Below are 21,660 nucleotides of genomic sequence, written 5' to 3' on the forward strand. Positions count from 1 at the left end.
AGTAAAAAGTCCAAAGAACATGCCCTTCAGATAAAAGCCTGTTTCTTAGTCCAGGGTGCACCATCATGAATCAGTCTCTAATCTCCCAGATTATAAAGTTCCCTTTTATGCTAGATTTGGATTTTTAACAAAGCTATTCTTTCTCTTCCCATTTGACTTTCCAGTTCTAACTCTTACTTCAGCAAAAATAATACATCTATAGCTAACAGCAAATAGAGACATTAGTCCCACAAACTTAAAATAACAAGCAACTGGTGACAAAAATAAAGAATGCTGATTTAATCTGAATACCATCACTAAGTGAGGGAGAAGGAAATAAAGAAAAAAATAAAATACATTTTCCTTTTCTTTTCAACCAAAGTTATCTCTGTTCCTGGTCCTACAGCTCCCAAATTCCTAACAGATTTCTTGCAAATCTAACTTAGTTAATTTGCTTTTGAAAAGACACCTGCAACCAGATTTAGGTACAAGTCACATAATGTGATGCTCAATAACACTATGAAATAAGTATGTTCCCATTTTCAAAAATATACCTTATCTTATATGGGCTACATTTTATAGGTGGCTCAAGTACTTTGTGAAATGTGTGAGTAGCTAAAATTTTGTGAAGATATTATAATCACAGTTTGTAAAATTAAGAAAAGGAAAGGAAATCTAATTCTATTCCTCTAACAAAATCAATACTACCAACTGGTGTATTTCCCTTCACTCTTTTTCTATACATCAATTTTATTCACACCTTTGTAATGCAAGTTTACTTCTTCACGAGCCTTCTTCACATTGCTGACCATCTTCACAACCATCATTTAAAATGGGTGCATAGAGTTTCACCCAGTATATTAGCAAAACTTATTTAGCTATCTAATATCGACATAAAAGACGTCTCCATTTTTCATTATTACCAATAATGTTAATTTAATAATACTTAAGTTCAGAAATAATCCAAATAAGCCTATGAGCTTATTAATAATTCTGATTAGCATTTGCAACTTTTGACTACTTACCAGACTAATATGCTTATTATATGAAGTATACATGTGGGATGCCATCATCTCTACTGTAGTAAGTTTCTGTGGTTGAAGCAAGGAATTTAACCTGTCCACAATACTGATATCCAGCTCACAAAATACAGGATTTAATTTAATTTGTAATTCTGCCTTCTGAGGAACAGAACTAAGTCTTGCTTGATTACCCTTTTAAAAGAAGAAAAGCATTAATGTGATCACGAACGATACTATAAAACTAAGCTAAAACCTTCCATTTGTGACAAAATATATGTCAAATAAAAACTTGCAGGTGGTAATCACAGAAAAAGATCTCTTACCTGGGGCCCTTTATTCTCAGAATGCTTATAATGAAGCTGAAGACACACGGGGGGGTGGGAATCAGTTTGTTCTTTGGAATGGAACATTAAAAGCTTAAAAGACAAAGATGAAAATAAATTAAAGGCCTGATATCAAGCTATAATTAATCACATGAGTTAACAGATGTGCTAACATACTGGGAAGAAGTTTTTGGAGTCAGAAAACTTTGTTTTCATTGTCACTTACTACCAATGTGAGTCTTGACAGGTTAGTTAACTTTTGTGATACTTAGTATCTCTCATCTGCAAAATGTAGGGGAGGACTCAAGTAAATAAATGTCCAAGAAAGTGCTTTGAAATAAAATAATACATGAGGGCAAAGTAAAAGCAACACATGTCACTCTGATAGCTTAGAAAAGTGTCTCTAGGACACACTATTAGGATAGGAATAAAAACAGATTAATAATAAATAAATACAAGACATTGCACTTGTCTTCAGCAGTGACTGAACAGTGCTTAGCACACAGCAGCTATTAGTTGAATAACAGAATTCTCCTGAAATTAAGAGTGCTTAGAAAATGAGTGAAATGAAGTCATTTGCCCATAACCTGTCAACTCTAAATTAAACATTTTAACAGACCTTTATTGCCATGAAAGCCATACTTAAAAATCTGTTTCAACAAAACACAAATGTTCACACACACACACACACACACACACACACACACACACACACACCTCTTCCTATACTACTTCCTATCCCTCAAGAAAATCACTTCTGTTCATAAAATTCTTAAAGAGCAGGACAGACTTAAAGAATAATCATTAAGGGAAAGTATTTAGCATTTACCTCTGTATAGTGAGGAGAAACAGAATGAAAATCAGTTGGAAACAGGCACTCCAAAAGTTCCATTTGACCAATAGACATATCAGTACTAAAATACCTGGAAGCTGATCTTTGTCTCTGTTCATAGGATACTTTGATGCCAGTGCCTATGAATCTATGATAAGAAATGCAGCATTTGAGAGTATGCATTAGATTCTAGATTGAACAATGTGTCAAACAGTACACAAGTATTAATGAAGTATAACAATGACCTACCTATTCTGATAAATTCAAATTGTAACTAATATTCCTAAGGATATTAACTAGAAATAATATTTAAAATTTCCCTGATATAAGATAAAGAAACCAGTTCGGTTGACAGGAAATTATCCAGGATATATTTATTTCCCAACACCACCCTTCCTTCCTCCACATTTTAAAATGCACACTGCAGTGGATAAAATCTTTAAAACTATAAAATACTGTACATGTATGTAATAAGTTCTTAAAATTATCTAAAAGCATCATGTAATATTTTTAAAACTTCAGTGGAGCTCAAATGAAGGTATTCCTCTAGTTTTTATTGCTTTTGTTGTATTTCCTACTGACAGATATTTGAAACCTTATCAAAAACTGGAAGAGCCCTAGCCAGTTTGGCTCAGTAAACAGAGCTTCAGCCTGCGGACTGAAGGGCTCCGGGTTCGATTCCGGTCAAGGGCCCATGCCTGGGTTGCAGGCTCAATCCCTAGTTGGGGGCATGCAGAGGCAGCTGACCAATGATTCTCTCTCATCAATAATGTTTCTAACTCTCTCTCCCTTCCCCTCCCTCTCTGAAATCAATAAAAATATATATTTTTTAAAAACAAAACAGGAAGAAAAAAAATTTTTTTGTAGTCTGTTATAAATAGATACTATGGTTCTAACTTGCAGAATTTCTTTTGCTAGGTTAAAAGCTAATTTGCATATTAATTTTAATACTTAAAAAAATTACTTAAAATAAAAGCCCAAAATATTTTCTAAAAAAATTAATATATTGCATAAATCATTGTATAAAATAACATGACTCGATAATTTACAGGTCACTTTCATGTTAAAATAAATAGCATGTACACATTAACAATATTATACTTACAAATTTAATTATCTCATCTATTAGAACTCAACCCATGAAGAGATCATTGACTATTTAGACAGTTTTCTAGGTAGAAGGTGAAAATGTAGCTTCAAGCTCCACCAGCCTCAGTATCATTTCCTCATGGCCAGTGGCATATGGATCATTTCCAAGTTCCTTCTAATAAGTTTATTCTACTCTCACCACCACTGCCATCTCTGCTAAGCCAGTAAAAAAAACAACTATTTTTATTATTGTAATGGTGTCAGTAGGTATGATGGCATAATGTGGTCAAATAAATTTGACAAGAGCAGGGCAGAGAGCTAAACAAAAGATAATCTCCAAACTCCAGATTATCTACAGCTTATATGTGAATGTTTCACATCCTAAATAACCTGACTGAGAGAGTCTGTGATAAACATCTTTGCAGCAGTGGAGGAAAATCTCCTTCATTCCACTCATTTACAAATAAAATGTGAATTAGAAAAACAAATGGAGTGAGGTAGACAGATAAAAACAAAAGTCCACTTTGGTTCTTTTTCAAGGATTGTTAATAAACATGAGAGCATTTACCTAAGGTGATCATGTGAGCAAGCTTCTGCAAATACTGTTCTGAAAGATTTAAAATCATCTGTTGAAAATCTCGCTGGATCTATCTTTTCTATACAAGAAAAGAAAGCTATCGCCAGAGGTGTCAATGGATTAAGGTTCAATGATGTTTCAGGTGGAGACAATGGATCAATGTGAAGCACAGAGACTGACAAAGTTCCCACAGCTAGTCGAAAAATGAGCTCAGGCCTGGATTCATCCATTGAGACAGATCTAGAGGGGAGAGCTGAAATGCATGTGTTCTAATTATACACATAAAATTTAACACTTAAAAACAATCTATTATATCAAAATTATAAAACACTTATTCATGTATTCATTTTCAAAAACACAAGGTGATTACACAATAGTTTGAATGATATTAAACAAGTAAAATAAAATAAACTGTTATCTTTCTGCATTTCACATGCAGGATCCTTGGTCCCTGAAGTACAAAGAAGTATGCTACAATAGGAAATGTGTGAACAAAGCTTGCATTAATAAAACTGTACTGGAAAAGTCAGAGATGAACCCAAGCTGCTCACTAAATTTTCCTCCAAGCCTTGTGTCTACTCCAATTAAATTTTTCAGGGAATAAACCTGAGGTTCTCTTTCAAGGAAAGCATAAACAGTGAAACAAGAATCAGATGGTTGGTTGAGACTCCTCAACTGCAATAATATGAAACTTATGGTGAACTTTTTACTAAAAATATTTAAGTACTTAAATACCCAAAGAATACAGGAAATGTACAGCTATATTAAACACTTCACAGTGAATTGTTCAGCAATGCTTCATATATATATATATATATATATATATATATATATATATATGGAGGAAAAGAAAAGAAGCAGGATGGCATTTTTTTTAATTTTAAGTTTTTTAAAATCCTAGCAGAAACCATCGACAACGATCTTATTTGTCACTTACAAGTCTTCTGTAGAGACGATGGGTGAACTAGGTTGGAGGGCAGTGTTGACCCTCTTACTGGCTGTTCTTTATGATGATCAAGGAAATTTCCCCAGGTTGGCTGAAGCTGTAAAAGAAATGTTTAAAGCAGATGCATAAAATATTGAATTATAGAAGATTTCAAGAATAGAAGAAAAATTAAGTAATACTTTACCACAGTAGCACTTAATGGAGATCCTGCTGGGGTATTTGTATATGTGCTAGTTAATGATAACTCAAGGTCCATATTTGGGGGGTCCCCAAGGGGTGGAAGAGAAGAGAGACTATGGGACATGTCCATATCAGCCATGGAGAAGAAAACTTCTTCTTCTAGAGAGAATTAAACTTTGTCAATTGTATTGTAATTCCACAAATCTGCATCTTTAAGTTAAGTACATATACACTTAATATAGTATTCTTCTTTCAGATTACCTGAGATACAGGATACCCTAAATGTTATGTTACTTCCAGTGAGGTAATTTATTTGGATCTAAGACATAAATTGCATAGTAAAAACTCAACTGAACATAAGTCAACCAAAGGTTATGCTATACTGTTGGTGAACTTTTTAAAAAATATATGATGCCCTAGCTGGTTGGCTCAGTGGGTAGAGCGTGGGCCTGCAACTGAAAGGTCCCAGGTTTGATGCGGGTCAAGGGCACATGCCCAGGTTGTGGGCTCGATCCCCAGTGTGGGCGTGCAGGAGGCTGATCAATGATTTTCTCTTATCATTGATATTTCTATTTCTCTCTCCCTCTTCCTTCCTCTCTGAAATCAATAAAAATATATTTTAAAAAAATATATATATATGATATGTAGTGTTACCTGGTATGTTTTTAAGTGCTGTATTACAATTTAGAAGTTAAAATCCAGTTGTTAAAATTATATATACAGAGAGTGCCCCAAAAAATGTATACACACATCAATTATAAACAGTGTTTATTAAAATATATTTTATTTTCAAAATTGAGCTGTCAGCTGTTAAACTGTGTATACATTTTTGGGGGACACCCTATATATATCTTGCAACCTCTGGTATCATATGGATACTGCTATTTCTTTAAAAAGAAAAAAGAGTGACATGTATTATTTCAAATTTATTTACATTTCACTTCTATCTTTCTGGAGATTGTTTTACCTTCATGCAAATAAAATTTGTCATAACCAACATTTCTTAAGTTGACTTCAATTTTTTATTTAGTTCAACATCCCATACTTAAATTGATTCTTATTATTTTGGATATTAGTACTCATACATTCTGAAACACCTCAAAATGCCAAGTAAACTGAATAAAGATTACATTTAGCCCTAGCTGGTTTGGCTCAGTGGATAGAGCGTCAGCCTGCCCACTGAAGGGTCTCAGGTTCAATTCCAGTCAAGGGCACATGCTCGGGTTGCGGGCTAGATCCCCAGTAGGGGGCATGCAGGAGGCAACTGGTCAATGATTGATTTTTCTATCTCTCTCTCTCCTTCTCCCTTCCTCTCTAAAATCAATAAAGATATATATATTTTTAAAAAGATTATATTTACATATAATTGATAGATTAATAGAGAAAGGTTCCTATTTAAAGTAATCTATAAACTATGTGATCACTTAAGAATTTGACAGATGAAGAATTATCCCCCCTTTAGTTCTCAAGTAAATGGATATTTTTATAAACTGACTTTCCTTAGAATAAATCATGATTTATGTAAACTACACAATCGAAAAAGGATACTATAGCATGTCACTATAATGGTGTGGTTAGAAATTTAAACCTTACAATAAGGATCTTTTGTTCAACCCCATTTACAGCAGCCAAAGTTCACTTTGCCCTACAATAATAACATATGATTCTGGTGTCAACTTTTTGAGTTGCTTACCACGGCTAGAAGGTGTACGAGCCGTTTCTGACTCATAAAAGCTTTGCTCTGAAGATACACCCACAGAAAGGGAATCTTTTCTCAAATAATAGCGGTTTAATTCCATCTGAATGCGATATTCTTCTTCCTGCTGCATGGGTCGATTCTTTCTATCTTTATTAGCTAAACCTAATTTGCTAGAATTTTCTATAAGTATACAAAAAGAAAAGCAAAATAGTAATTAAACTTGGAGTTACTTATCATTTCTCTCCCAAAACACACTTATCCAATACCAATGGCCACATTTTTGTAAACTGGCTTTCATAGGAATAAATCATGATTTATAAAACAAAAGTACAAAATCAAAGAGCGATTCTATAGCATGTGTACCACTACTGTGGTTATCACTGTAATGCAGTGGTTCGATCAACTTAGAAATGTAACCCTTCTCACAGGATCTTTTGTTCTTTCCTTACTAACTCCATTTCCCAGCAGCCTTCATACCACAGCAACGCGATGACACTGCCAGTGTTAAACCACCTGTTTTATATGAACTGGAAATCTAAGCAATAACTTCAAGCATATAGTTAGAAATTACAAAAATCTTATCTTTGAAAAATAAGTCATTTAAAATGTGTGCTACTTACTGTGTTAAAGAACTATACTTTCTCAGTTATGTGAAATACTATCGCCAACCAAGGAAGTAAGCCAGACAATTTTTAATCTGAATGCTAATTTGTGCCATGGTAACACAATTTAAAAGATCCAATCAGCCCTGACCAGGTGGCTCAGTTGGTTGGAGTGTCGTCCTGTACACCAAAAGATTGTAGGTTCCGTTCCTGGTCAGAGCACATACATAGGTTGAGGGTTCAATACCTGGTAGGAGCACCTAAGGAGGCAACTGATGATGTTTCTTTCTCATTTATTTCACTCTCTCTATTATCAATAAAAACATACCTTCAGGTAATGATTTAAAAATAAATAAATAAACAAATAATCCAATCAAGTTTAACTGTTTAGGATTCTTACTTACAATACATCTTTCTTATTTACAATACATTCACACATTCCTCTATAAGAGAATGCCTTATATGTATGTTGTATATTTTAACTAAAAAGTTTTAAAGAATTAAAAATAATAACAACAGAGTTCTACTTGCCTGGTCCAGCAATAGCTGCTAACATATCCAAAAGCAAGTGTACCTGTCTTGGAGACAGGAATAGATGAATAGAGTCTATCTGTCCATCAATATCCAACTTCAAAAAAAAAGAAAGAAAAACATTCAGAATGAACACTGTCTATAATCTTGTCACCACAAATCCCAGTAAACTTTAATACACTGAGATGGATACTGATTATTTAGTCTTGGATTTCTTCACCTAAGATTCTCTCAACTAATTCACACAATCTACAGTATAAGATTTAAAGATTGCCAGACTTGTTCTATGAGGGAAAATCCTCCTGAAAAGTTCGTGTTGGCAAGTCCAATGTCATACTTTTTGCCTTAAGTTTCGAGTATTTAAGGTATTTGAGGCCTTAAGACATAGTCTCCAAGAAAGAATGTTAAGACAGCAGTAGTATAATATTCATTTCCATCATGGCTTCAAAAAACTCCAATCATAATCCTTAAAGCTTGATTTAAATCAAGAGCAAACAGAGTTGGCTTTCATGAGTTTGCCTGTAGATAACACTCCTTAGTAGCGCATGTAGGAACTTTTCCTGCCAATGGGGTGCCTCTCCAAATGCCCACTGTGTTCCACAAAGCCCGCTCCCACCTGGGCATGGGAGTGAAAGCCACATCAGAAATGGCAGTAGGCCCAGCCAGCGTGGCTCGGTGGTTGAGCATCAACTTATGAATCAGGTCACAGTTCGATTGCCAATCAGGGCACATGCCCGGTTGCGGTCTTGATCCCCAATGTGGGGCATGCAGGAGACAGCCGATCTATGATTCTCTCTCATCACTGATGTTTCCATTTCTCTCTCTCCTTCTCCCTTCCTCTCTGAAATCAATTTTTTTTTTTAAGCCAGGGCTGTCTTTTTTTTTTTTTTAATATATTTCATTGATTTTTTTTTTTTTAAACAGAGAGAAAGGGAGAGGGAGAGAGTTAGAAACATCGATGAGAGAGAAACATCAATCAGCTGCCTCCTGCACAACCCCCACTGGGGATGTGCCCGCAACCGAGGTACATGCCCTTGATCAGAATTGAACCTGAGACCCTTCAGTCCGCAGGCCGACGCTCTATCCACTGAGCCAAACCGGTTAGGTCAATAATTTTTTTTTAATGCCGATGGAAGGATGCTTATGTGGACTTCCCTTCTCTTTTCCAGCTCTCTAATTTTCCTTCTAAAAATAAAAGCCCCATCCCACTCTCATCCTGATTTCTTCTGTGTTTATTCTGAAGAAAAAAATTATTCTACTCTGCATATCACATTCTAAAGAGTTGAATACGCCTGCTTTACTTTTCATTCACCTCCTCAGTTCTAATGCTAACACTGACTCCTACTGCAATTTTATAATAAAACATTTATATTTGGAAAATGGCATCTTCCCCAAGAGAAAAACAAATTTCTTCTGATTCTAGAAATAAAAGGAATTACACAGTGATTTTGAGAGATGTTCATGATCTAACCAAGAATTCTCCAGCCCTAGCCAGTTTGGCTCATCGGATAGAATGTCAGCTTCGGACCAAAGGGTCCAGGGTTCGAGTCCAGTCAAGGGCATGTACCTCGGTTGCAGGCTCCTCCCCGGCCCAGACCCTGATGGGGCTCATGCAGGAGGCAACCCATGGATGTGTTTCCCTCACATCGATGTTTCTCTCTGTCTTTCCCTCTCTCTTCCACTCTCCCTAAAAATCAATGGGAAAATGTCCTCCAGTGAGGATTAACAAAACAAAAAAAAGAATTCTCCAATCATCATCATCATCATCATCATCATCATCACCTCCCTTTGTTAGCATCAGGGCACTATCCTGGGTGTTTTTATTGTATTTCCTCTAATTCTTAGTACTCCTGCTGCTTTACAGATGAGGAAGCAGCTCACAGAGATCAAAGGATTTTCACAAGGCTATCTAACAGATCCAGAGCCAGGATTCTAACCTGTGCTGACCCAGATGGAAAGTCCCCATTCCTTCCATTCTGTCCATAGAGGTGTGGACCAAAATGGGGTTCTACAGAAAGTGAACTCATAGGGTGTACTGATCATAAACTCCTAACTGGGCAGGTCATGGTGGGCAGTCACACCCGGCCATGTAACTTCTTTACTGAGAGCATGTAATCTTAACTATCTTGTAATCCAATCCCCACCTTCATATAATCCTTAGTTCCCTCAATTTCAAATGTACAAAAGAAACAAAACTGCCATTCTCAGAAGCAGTGGACACCTCCCTTCCTGGAAACTGCTGTCAGTTTTGGCTCAGATAAACTCAGAAACTCTACACAGGTTTGGAAGTTTCCTATGTCAACAGAGGACTTGTTTTATGGAGCTCCTTACTGACTGCTGACATTGCAGGCCATAAATCAGCAAGAAGTTCGGTCTGGGGGCAGTGGGGAAAACTCTCTTTCTGATTATATACCCCATTTTTTAAAATTGCTTAATTTGTTTGTATTGAAAATGTTATTAAAACTATAGAATGTAACACTAAAATAAATTTCAAGCTCAATATAACATGGATATGGAAACAAAATGTGTATAAACACAACAGGCAGTTCCCTGTTTTCATATATAATGCATTCCTAGAAAACATGCTAAAACTGAGTATGAGAAACACCAGATTCTACACTATTTGAGGTGGACACCAGTCTCAGAACTAAAAAAACATGAAATCTTTCATAACATGTTGAACCCACAGTGTGAAGTCTAATGAACATCAGAAAGAGACTAAAGATACAACACTTTGAGCATCCTAATTAATGCCATCTGGTCTATACTAAGTTTATGAGATCTATGTTTCTCAATGCTAATCTAGAACTTTTATTTTTCCATTTAGTATTCATTTTCACCACATAAGAACAAAATAAAAAATAAAGAAAGAAAGAAAGAACAAAATATACTCAAATACTCAGTTATTACACAAAAACTAACACCTGGGCAAGGACAGTACTATTTCCAAATATTAAATACTGGCTGGCAAACAATGCCACCATGCAAAAGTTCCCCATATTCATTTGTCACCTCATACACAGATGTCCAAAAGTAACATCAGAAAGGCATTTATGCAAATCAGTACGTAACGTGCAAAAGTTTGGGTTAACACTAATATCAAATACACCAATGCTGAGGGCTATCTGTAATTAGTCAGAACAGAGCCATAAAAGTTATTGCGATGGTTCGTGGAGAAACAGCAAAATTCCCCAGAGGCATGTGTGTACTGGTTTCCCAAGCATGTTACCAGGCAGGGGATTCCCTACAGTGTCCCACATACCGATGGCTTTCTGCTGCATTAACACCCCCTCCTGCTATTTAATAGAGAGGCTTAAGACCTAATGAGAGGATTTCGAACCACCCGAGGTAGGACAGAGCAGTACACAGAAGGCGAGGGGACAATCAATAACATGGGTGCTGCCATTCTAATCACTACCCTCCTCCTCCTCCAATTCCAGTCAGGTGTTCCAATCCAAGGAAGGACCTCTGGGAGCCTTCAATCCTCTGAAAACCTTTCTGTGTACACTCACGTGTACTCAGGGGCTCCCGCCTCCATGTTCCCAAGGCAATTTCTATCCCCCAAAGCATAGCTTTCATTAAAAGGCAAAGACTGAGTTCTACTCCTCTCTGCACCGATCTCAAGAGCTTGCCAGCCTGGCACAGAGCAGTCACTCAAACGTCTGGAGCTAGACAGACCAGTGAGCACACCAATGAGAAAGTCCCCATATCTTCTCAGTTGGAACTACATTTTATAGAGATTATACAGAAAATGTGTTTCCAAAGTCTGAAAATAACACTTGACAAATACATGTTTAACTGACTGAATAAATGTATGTTTCCTGATTCTCCAACAGACTGTTCAATATTGTTCCCTAAGAAACGAATTCAGTTGTCTTTACAGTCTTCAAAAAGCCTGAGACAAAAAAAAAAAAAAAGCCTGAGACATCATGAAAAAAATCACTCTTTTCATAAATATTATACAGCTATAAAAACAGTCATCCAGTTAAAAATATACATCAGCTGAATAGTCTAACATATAATTAAACATCTTCAGTCAGCTGGCTTTCCAAATCTCTCCTCCTTTAAACTTTATTTTGTGAAGCCAGAAAGGTATTCTTGCATAGTCCATTCCTAGTTATCTGAACCAATGAATGTTTCTGAGCTGGGAGAGTGGGGGAAAGCGAGTGTGAGCTACAGCAGGAGGGCACAGGTATTTGTGACCTAATTGCACAGGCACAGCTGAGAGCAAAAATGCTGACTCCAGGACAGTAGGTCCCCTAGTTCCAGAGTCACCTACAATAACCATCAGGGGGTCACTGGAGAGACTACAGAATACTTGTTTTATTTCATTTCTTACTACAGAAAGTAAAACAAATACTAACCTTAGCTCCAGGAAGCACTTCATTTTGTTTCAGCGTGAGACTCAACTCCAACCTACCAATTAGCCCTCCAATCTGCACTGGGTCAGAGGGTGCTACTTCTGGTAAAGTTCTAGTTAGCTGTGGGTGTGGCTCATAAACAATTTTAGGATTCCAGCTAGGTGACAGCTTTGGCTCAGTTTCCTACAAGAAGGTGATAAGAATAAAGTACACTGTAAATAAATCAAACTGCAAAATACAAATGTCAATTTAAGAAGAAAATATTTGACATGCAAAACCGTATTACGTTACAATAGATAAACTGGAATCTTATAGCTATTATGAAGCACAGTACCTTGGTAATGAAGACTAATAATGGGAAAGGACTTTATGAAAAAAAAAAAGCACAGCATCTGTTCAAATTACAGTAATAAGAAAATTTAATAGATGGTCTATAATTAAGAAAATCTGATTTGTGAAATAACGAAAGATAAATTATAGAACTGATTTTGATACATAAAAGGAGGAATAAAAAACTCCTTAACTATAAACCTTCTTTAAGATACAATTTGTAAGATAAATTTTCAGCAATACAATCACTATGTAAGGTAAATGTGAACATTGCTTGATTTCCTGCATTTATTGTATAAGGACAATAGTTATTAATATACCATTGCTCCCCAAGACACAGTAGCCAATGTTTCTCTATCTAATTAATACACAGCAAAAAGGAAAGGCATCTATAATAATAAAAGAATATGCTAATTAGACTGGACGTCCTTCTGGACAACCTTCTGGACGAAGCCGGGGCTGCAAGGGAAGCCCAGGTCCCAGGTGCCAGAGGAAAGCTGGTGCCGGCAGCCAGGGAAAGGAAGGCCTACTCTTGCACAAATTATGTGCATCAGGCCTCTAGTCCTATATTATAAAAGGCTAATATGCAAATCGACCGAACGAAGGAATGACTGGTTGCTATGATGTGCACTGACCACCAGGGGGCAGACGCTCAATGCAGGAGCTGCCCCCTGGTGGTCAGTGCACTACCCCAGGGAGCACGGCTCACCCAGAAGCCAGGCTCACAGCTGGCGAGTGCAGCAGCGGTGGCGGGAGCCTCTCCCACCTCCTTCGCAGTGCTAAGGATGTCCAACTGCCAGCCCCCTCACCCCGGGGAGCGGGCCTAAGCCATCAGTCGGACATCCCCTGAGGGCTCCCAGACTGTGAGAGGGCGCAGGCCAGGCTGAAGGACCCCCCGCTCATCCCGAGTGCACAAATTTCATGCACTGGGCCTCTAGTTAATTATAAATATGAATGTTTTAAAACCTCTGAAATATGTCCCCATTACTCAATATTTGTGTTAACTTCCAGATCGAATGGAAACTCATTAACACATTATATATTCTAGCAAAATAGCTCCCATTTAAATCTTTGAAAAATCTATGATTTAGTTTTGGTTTTGTTTTCCTTACCACTGGTGCAGTTGAACACACTGGGGAAGATTTTGCTGATGCAGAAAACTCATCCCAGAAGAGAGACACTCCAGAGAGCTGGAGTAACTTGTGAGCAAAAGCTGTAGGCTGATGGACATTAATTCCTGAGGACTCGTCTGCAGTTTCGTCACAGTATACAGTTCTGAAAGTTAACACCAAAAAGGGCATTAGCGTAAAACTCCTAGGAAAACCTACTTGTAATGATAAGAAATTCACACAGCTTTTTAAGTTAAAGGGATTTTTCAAGTGTTAGCACCTTAGGATGTGTCTATAATGTGGGTGAGCATTACCATGCTTTACCACAGTAAATATTTCATGAGGAGACCTTACCCCCCAGTAAGGATAACTTTATGAGGCTCCTAAATTTGGGGGGGAAATCAATAACTTTCTAAAGTTAGCTTCAAGGAAAACAGTTCCTGAGTACCCTCCAAACACCTCTGGGGAACAGTGAGACGGCATTTGACTCCCGGTCAAAAGCCTGACATAAATGACATGTCTTGAATTCTTATAACTATGCTATAAATTCTTGATTAATCTTCAGTTTAATCAAAATAAAGTAGTTCTAAATGCATGAGATTTTAGATATTATTTAACATACCATTTAAGGTAGGGCAACCTAATTTCAAAAATCTTTGAACAATAACTGATAGGTATGTTTTGTGAAAAGACAGAACCCATAATATATCTGCTTAAAATTTGGCAAAGGTCCCTCACAGATCCATATACAAGTATCGTTGGAGCTCAGTGTACATACTTCATTCTGCTTATTTCTGCGGGCAGTTCTCATGGCACTACGACAGGTGAACAGTCAGTAACTCTAATCAACACCCATGAGATGTAAGTCAATCCCTGCTGAGAGCTATTTACAGGGTCCAAGTGGGCATACACGGAAAACCAAAAGCGATGTTTATATCTGTTTACGTAAATCACTACTACACATGTTGACCTTGTAATACCCTCATAGAATCCACAAAGAAAACAGAAGTCTTACCTTTCTCACCAAAGCAGCAAAACTGCTGCTCACATTAATGAGACGCACCTAACGAGTGCACTGCTTATGTGCAAAACCGGACACTCCCCAGCGGGAGTGCCTTACGTTTAGCAGCCCATTGTTTTGACTTGACAGTAACTAAAAGAGAATTCCTTGCTTTGAATTGGACATAGTATTATATATAATTATACCCCAACTGGTACTTTACGTTTTCCATAAAGGGACCGGAACATAGCTTGGAGAGCAGCACTTTACTCCGAAATCATGCAATACATTAATTAAATATCATTACTTCTCACCTCCAAAAGCATTCTGAAGTCTAATAAGAGTTAGAGTATGTTCTTGATTAGAAAACAGAATAGGGTCATATTTTTTCAGGTATAAAAAGTCTTACCTTTCTATTCGAATTTCAAGTGCAGTTCCAGTTTTGGAGTTTTCTGGCACATGTTCAATTCTCAAGACGGTGTCTATAAAAGTGACTTTTACTCTTCTTAGAACTAAAGTAAATAGGTAACCATCAACATAAGAGACAAATAAAAACTTCGAATGAAAGAACAAATACTAAATTTATTTAATATAAACTTACAAAATAAAACTGAACTCCTTTCCTTAAAAATCCCAAACTCTTGAGTTCTGAGCGCTTCCCCCTTGTTACATCTCATGGATACTTGGGCAGTGACTAACACTCTCTGTTGAATTCAGTCCCAATTCTAAGCATAATAAAGTAAACCCAAGGAGAAGTAGACTACAAAAGAACATGAAATTAAATTGAATGCAATATTTAAATAACCGCAATTCTAAAGTTCTGAAGGGAGAACAGTTGATTTAAAAGTCACTTCAGCCCTAACCGGTTTGGCTCAGTGGATAGAGCGTCGGCCTGCGGACTGAAGGGTCCCAGGTTCGATTCCGATCAAGGGCATGTACCTTGGTTGCGGGCACATCCCCAGTAGGGGGTGTGCAGGAGGAAGCTTGATGGATGTTTCTCTCCCATAGATGTTTCTGACTCTCTATCTCTCTCCCTTCCTCTCTGTAAAAAATCAATAAAATATATTTTGCCGAAACCGGTTTGGCTCAGTGGATAGAGCGTCGGCCTGCGGACTGAAATGTCCCGGGTTCGATTCCGGTCAAGGGCATGTACCTTGGTTGCAGGCACATCCCCAGTAGGGGGTGTGCAGGAGGCAGCTGATTGATGTTTCTAACTCTCTATCCCTCTCTCTTCCTATCTGTAAAAAAAAGAAGTCAATAAAATAAAATATATTTTAAAAAATAAATAAATAAAAGTCACTTCAATGACTTTTCCTTACACAAGGCTTACTAAACAAAGGTACTAAATGAAATCGATTTTTAAAAAAATACTCAAAAATACCAAACCTGTTTCAATAGTTTCAGCAAACTTTTCAAGTCCTTCAAAAGGCTGGGATCCTTCTCCTTGTTCATCTGTTAGTTTCTGGCTAAGACATTCTTTCGCCAACTGCATACTGCTGGTCATGAAACTTGACCAATACATAGGCTCAGATCCAGTTGCTGCAGAAAATATAGATTAATCCTAAATAATTTTTCATTGTTACCACAATCCATTTCTTAAAATAACACATTTCAAGTAGATAAATTATTAATCCTCGACAAGATATTTAGCATCAGGGTGTTGCGTAGGGATACAATATTCTACAGAAATTACCCCTTAGACTTAAACACCATCTTATAATGACTGAGGGGAGGGGATAGAGATTTTTGCTCTGGTCACATGCTATCTATCTGCCAAATACTAACTCATGTGCTCATTCAATGGGTACTTTACACACCCAGGAGCTGTTCCGAATACTGGAGAGCAGGAGTTGACAAACTTTCTGTAAAGAGTCAGATAGTAAATACGTTAGGCTTTTGGGGCCATGTAGTCTCTATCACAACTACTCAACTCTTTCACTCCAGTACAAAAGCAGCCAGAGAGAATGAATAAATGAAGGAATATGTTGGTGTTCCAATAAAAATTTATTTACAAAAACCAGATTTGGCCTACCGGAATTAGTTAACTGACCTCCAATACGGGTAGAAAAATAAAATAATCATTAATTCTGCCCCCAGAGAGCCTATAGCATAATAGAAGAAATGAGAGAAGATTAAAAAGAATTAGTAGGCAACTATTAAGTTTCAACAGAAAACATTATGACAACTAAGAGGTGAATTCCTCTAGCTGAGGGAATTGACAGGAAAACAGGTGCAGGTAGAGTTGACGTAGGCTTTAGAAGGTTAGTATAAATGTAGACAAAACAAAAGAGCAACCTTTGAGGAAGAAACACAGGAACTGAAAAATCCTTTCTAGCGCTTCCCCTCATGAGAGGATTCCACCACACTTCCTTTTGTTATTCAAAACAACGGGCAGAGATTACTAGAATTACTGTCTTCCAAATCAATGGTAAAAGCCCTTCTAATAGAACGTTTTTAAAGTAAGAAGAAAATATTTGACTTTCCATCAGAAAGTATTATTATATGTACTCATAGTTAAAAGATAAAATATTCTTGTTAATTAAATACCGGGTTATTAAGGAGGATTTCCATGCATAGATTACCAATTTTCAAAATACAGGCATTATAATTCTACTAAGCATAATTTAAAATTGGTGATTCAGACAGCACTGGAAATTATGATTCTTCAAATATATGCTTAAAAACATCACTTGTCACTGAAAAAAGGAATTTAAGTTCATAATTTAAGATGACTTACCATCGTAACTTAACTGGTTCTGAAAATGTGCACACACATATAAATACACACTTTGTAGTAGAAAATCTGAGATACAACATAGCATTGTGGTTAAGAACAAGGACTCCAGAACTAGACTGGCTGAATTCAGATCCTCTCTTTTCCACTTAACTAGCTATGACCTTGGATAAATTATTAAACTTATATGTGCCTCAGTTACCTGTTCTGCAAAATACAGATAATAAAAAAATATCTATTTCAAAGAGCTATTGTGAGGATAATATTTGTAAAGCACTAAGTATAGTATCTGGCATGCAAGAAGCACTATATATGCTTGATTAAGTCAGAAAACATCATGTGCAAGTAAAGCTACCACACACATATACTTGACTTGTAAACAATTACTTACTACAAATTTAAAGCTTTTCCTTCCAAAAGTTTTTGCCCACTTACCCAATCCTAGGAAAGAGATGAAATAATTGAACAATGAACACCTGCATGCCCTTCACCTAGATTCATCAAGATTCTATTCTCTCTCTCTCATACTTTTGCTGAACTATCTGAAGATAAACTGTAGACATCATAACACTCACTCCTAAATACCTCAGCATGTAACTCCTAAGAACAAGAACATCCTCCTGCAAAATACACCCAAGAAATATAACATCTATATATAAAAACCAAAGCAACTGGCTGACCGGCCTACCGGCCAGTAGCTATAACACACACTGACCACCAGGGGGCAGGTGTTCAACACAGGAGCAGAAACCACAGGCATGGAAATATGGAACAGACTGTTGAATCTCATAGGGTAGGGGAAAGGGGGGAGGGCAGGAAGAGATTAACTAAAGATATTATATGCATACTAGAGGTTCGGTGCACGGATTTGTGCACCAGTGGGGTCCCTCAGCCTGGCCCGTGAGGACAGAGCCAAAACTGGCTCTCCGACATTCACTGAGGAGTCCAAGATTGCAAGAGCATGCAGGACCGGCCAAAGGACCCCACTGGTGCACGAGTCTGTGCACCAGGCCTCTAGTTAATATATAATAATCTTATGTTTCTTATCCAAATTTCCCGCTATCCTGATAACATCCTTCATAGAAGCAAATAAATAAACAAAGACACGATTATATACCAAAATTAGTTATTCATGTCTTTAGCCTCCTTTAATCTGGAACAGTTCCTCCATCCTTCTCGTCTTCCATTACATTGACATTTTTAACAGTACCAACCACTGACTTTATAAAATTCCCCTTATTTTGGATTTGTCTGACTGCTGCTTTATAATTTAGCAGGAATAGTAAGTACAACACTGATGTGTGTCCTTCTCAGTTGATTACATCAGGACACACATATGCAGTCAGTTATTTGTGGTGGTGACTGTCAATTTTCTCCAACATGAAAGTAACTTTTGCCTTTGTAAAAAATATGTAGCCCTGGCCAGGTGGCTCAATTGGTTGAAGCATTGTCCCTTACACCAAAAAGATTGTGAGTTCGATTCCTGGGTCAGGGCACATACCTAGGTTGTGGGTTTGATCCCTGGTCAAGGTGCTTAAGGGAGGCAACCAATTGATGTTTCTCTCTCTTCCTCTCCCTATACATAACCTCCGGTGATGATTAATACTAATGATAATAATCTATAAGTCAGTGGGAGATAATCTGATACTGTCTAAATATTAAACTCCTCAACAACCCTTCACCAAATGGTATTAGCATTCATTGATGATTCTGTTCTGTATCAATTTTTATTATGGTGGCCAAAAGAATGGTGAATTCTATTTTTGTTGTTTATAAGTAGGTATTCTACTGCAATAAAGATCTTTCCCTTCTCCCTATCCCCATTACATATTTATTTATTTGCATCAATATGGACTTAGGGCATTTTTTTTAATTTAGCATGTTATAATTCATTATTGTTATCATTATTTTTCATACTCAAGCTTTCTCAGATCTGGCTAATGGGAGCCCCTTCAAGCCTAATCTTGTGTCCTTTTAACAATTCTCCATCAATTTTTGAGCACTTGCTTGCTTTCTGGCACAGTACTTTGAATCTTTAGAACACAGTAAGTAAGTGGTAATAAATAATTACATCAACTATCTACATACTAAAGTTCCTGTGGGCAAATAGGCAGAGAAATAACATTAAAGATACAATCACACACACACACACATACACCCTACACTGACACATTTTATCTACCTCACAAATACAATGCAAAGTAATAAATTAAATACTAAATATAATGCAATTAGATTACTTTCCCAATCTCTGGAAAATAAAATAGAAACAATCAGAACACATGAGATACACCTACCTAGGCGAGGTCTAGGTCGGAAGACCATTTCTAGCCCTTTCACTTCCAGTGCACAATTATCCTGTAGCAAGGAGCCCCATGGAACTGACAGAGAAATTGACTGTATGAATCCTTCAGTGACTTCTAAAGGCGCATCTGCTGACTCCAGGATCTCATTGAGACACTAAAGAGAAAAATCAAGGGCAATTTTAAATCACGAGAACTTAAAATTGTTAGCATATTCAGATGCTGAATATGCTCCTATCTGTGTCAGGCACTAGGATAGAGGAAGCAGAGACCTAGTTAAAGACATCCCTCGTCCTCATAAGCTTACAAAGATAGCTTACCATGAAAGACACACGTAATTAAAGTGTGATAAGTTGCACCCAGCCGGGGTGGCTCAGTGATTGAACATGGATCTATGAACCAGGAGGTCACGGTTCGAATCTCGGTCAGGGCACATGCCCAGGTTGTGGGCTCAATCCCCAGTGGGGGGGTGCAGGAGGGAGCCGATCAATGATTCTCTCTCATCATTGATGTTTCTCTCTCTCCCTCCTTCTGTGAAATCAATAAAAATACATTATGTTTAAACAGTGAGATGAGTTACATGACAGAGGAAATGCATTGTGCTATTTGAGCAGGTAAAGACCCTAACCTGGAGAGTCAAGGCAGGCCAGTTGAGGAAGTGCTATTTAAAGCTGAGACCAGAAGGCTGAGGAGTTAACTAGGCAAAGTGTTCCAGGCAAAGACAAAGATGTGTGGAAGGATTTAAAAAAAAAAAAGCAGAGGTCAGAGAGGGCAAGCACACGTATTTGAGATGCAAGAGTACCTGAAGAGAAAAGGCACTGTAGCTTTAGTGTACTGTGTCAGGGTGATGAGCCAGAGATAAGGCTACAGAGATAAGAGAGAGGGGCATCCAAAAGAACCTTGTAATTCATGTTAGAGTCTGAAATTTATCTCAAGGGCAAGCTGAAACCATTGAAAGATTTTCAGTTTCCATGCCATGACGGGACTGGAAGGTTTAGAGGGCCTCTCCTGCAGCCAGGTAGAGCATGAATGAGAAGAAAGCAAACTTCAAACAGAACGGTCGTTTTGAGTAGAAGCTAGAAAAATTGGTTTGGCAAGGAGAGCAACACTGAGGACAGTGAGAAGCGGATGGATTGTTGCAATATGTTAGAAAGCAAAGTTAATGGCCATCAGGAGGAATGAAGAATGACGACCGGTTGCTGGCTTGGGCCACTGCTTAAACATTTACTGAGAGAGAGAAACCTGGAGACGCTGGTTAGGCGAAAGATGAGGCGTTCAGACATCCAGGTGGAGATGTCTAGGAAGCGGCTGGAAATTCCGGTCTAGAGCTCAAGAGAGTCATCTGGGCTGGAGACAGAGAAGAGCATTGTAAGCTCAGAGGGTAAATGACGCCCCAGGGGTGAGGAGAGACGACCTTTAGGAACTTATGTGGAGGAAAATAACAAGAGGCCGAGGACAGAACCCTGGTAAACACCAATATTTAAGAAACACATTAAGAAAGAGGAACCTGCAAAAGGCAGAGAGGAGAAGGAAAATCAAGAAGGCTTCATTTTCCAGAAAATCATGGAAAGACAACATGAAAGAAAAGAGTGGGCAAGTGCAGCAAAGGAGTTAAAGATTTTTAAGTGTCCCCTGGACTTTAAGTGATATTTAGGGTATAGGTGATGCCATTGAGAGAGATTTCAGTAGAGCGGGGAGGCAAGCCAGATTATAACAGAAGGTTGACAGAATGGATGTAAATACAGTTAGCAGAATAATTAAATGCATTTTTGACAATGTATTTTTAAACTAGAATAAGTTATTAAATGCCAGTTTTGTGTAGGGTACTTCCTGAAGGCCATGTTGCATAAGGGTGGAGTCATAATTCTTGGTCTACAAGCCTAATGCTGAGTATTCAGACAGATGGAGACGGGCTCAGTTTTACCAGGTTACCACTGAAAGGCTTTCTTCACGCTGGGGCTTGTGTAATCATTCAGACTTTCTAAAACGTACAAGGGCACGGGTGGTCTCAAGGTACAAACACGCAGATCCTCACTCTATAAA

The 21,660-nt window shown here is 37.6% G+C and overlaps 1 protein-coding gene across 2 annotated transcripts in view; it reads right to left on the bottom strand.

The window, feature by feature from the left end:
• ATG2B (autophagy related 2B) overlaps nucleotides 1–21,660 on the bottom strand; it is a 70,861-nt gene that overhangs the window by 42,866 nt on the left and 6,335 nt on the right. Inside the window, exons 2-14 of one of the 2 annotated variants that reach the window (XM_054715748.1) lie at nucleotides 19,612–19,774; nucleotides 15,967–16,119; nucleotides 14,990–15,092; nucleotides 13,584–13,746; nucleotides 12,201–12,324; nucleotides 7,781–7,795; nucleotides 6,642–6,827; nucleotides 4,953–5,107; nucleotides 4,760–4,865; nucleotides 3,814–4,075; nucleotides 2,154–2,304; nucleotides 1,325–1,417; nucleotides 1,005–1,193 (exon numbers count right to left, since the gene is read on the bottom strand). In XM_054715748.1, the coding sequence (XP_054571723.1) occupies nucleotides 1,005–1,193; nucleotides 1,325–1,417; nucleotides 2,154–2,304; nucleotides 3,814–4,075; nucleotides 4,760–4,865; nucleotides 4,953–5,107; nucleotides 6,642–6,827; nucleotides 7,781–7,795; nucleotides 12,201–12,324; nucleotides 13,584–13,746; nucleotides 14,990–15,092; nucleotides 15,967–16,119; nucleotides 19,612–19,774 (1,863 nt within the window). Of the gene's footprint in view, nucleotides 1–1,004; nucleotides 1,194–1,324; nucleotides 1,418–2,153; nucleotides 2,305–3,813; nucleotides 4,076–4,759; nucleotides 4,866–4,952; nucleotides 5,108–6,641; nucleotides 6,828–7,780; nucleotides 7,878–12,144; nucleotides 12,325–13,583; nucleotides 13,747–14,989; nucleotides 15,093–15,966; nucleotides 16,120–19,611; nucleotides 19,775–21,660 lie in introns of both variants that reach the window. The other variant, XM_008154788.3, reaches the window with a different exon arrangement.

The sequence above is a fragment of the Eptesicus fuscus genome, chromosome 5 (assembly GCF_027574615.1).
Source record: "Eptesicus fuscus isolate TK198812 chromosome 5, DD_ASM_mEF_20220401, whole genome shotgun sequence".
Taxonomy (NCBI): Eukaryota; Metazoa; Chordata; class Mammalia; order Chiroptera; family Vespertilionidae; genus Eptesicus; species Eptesicus fuscus.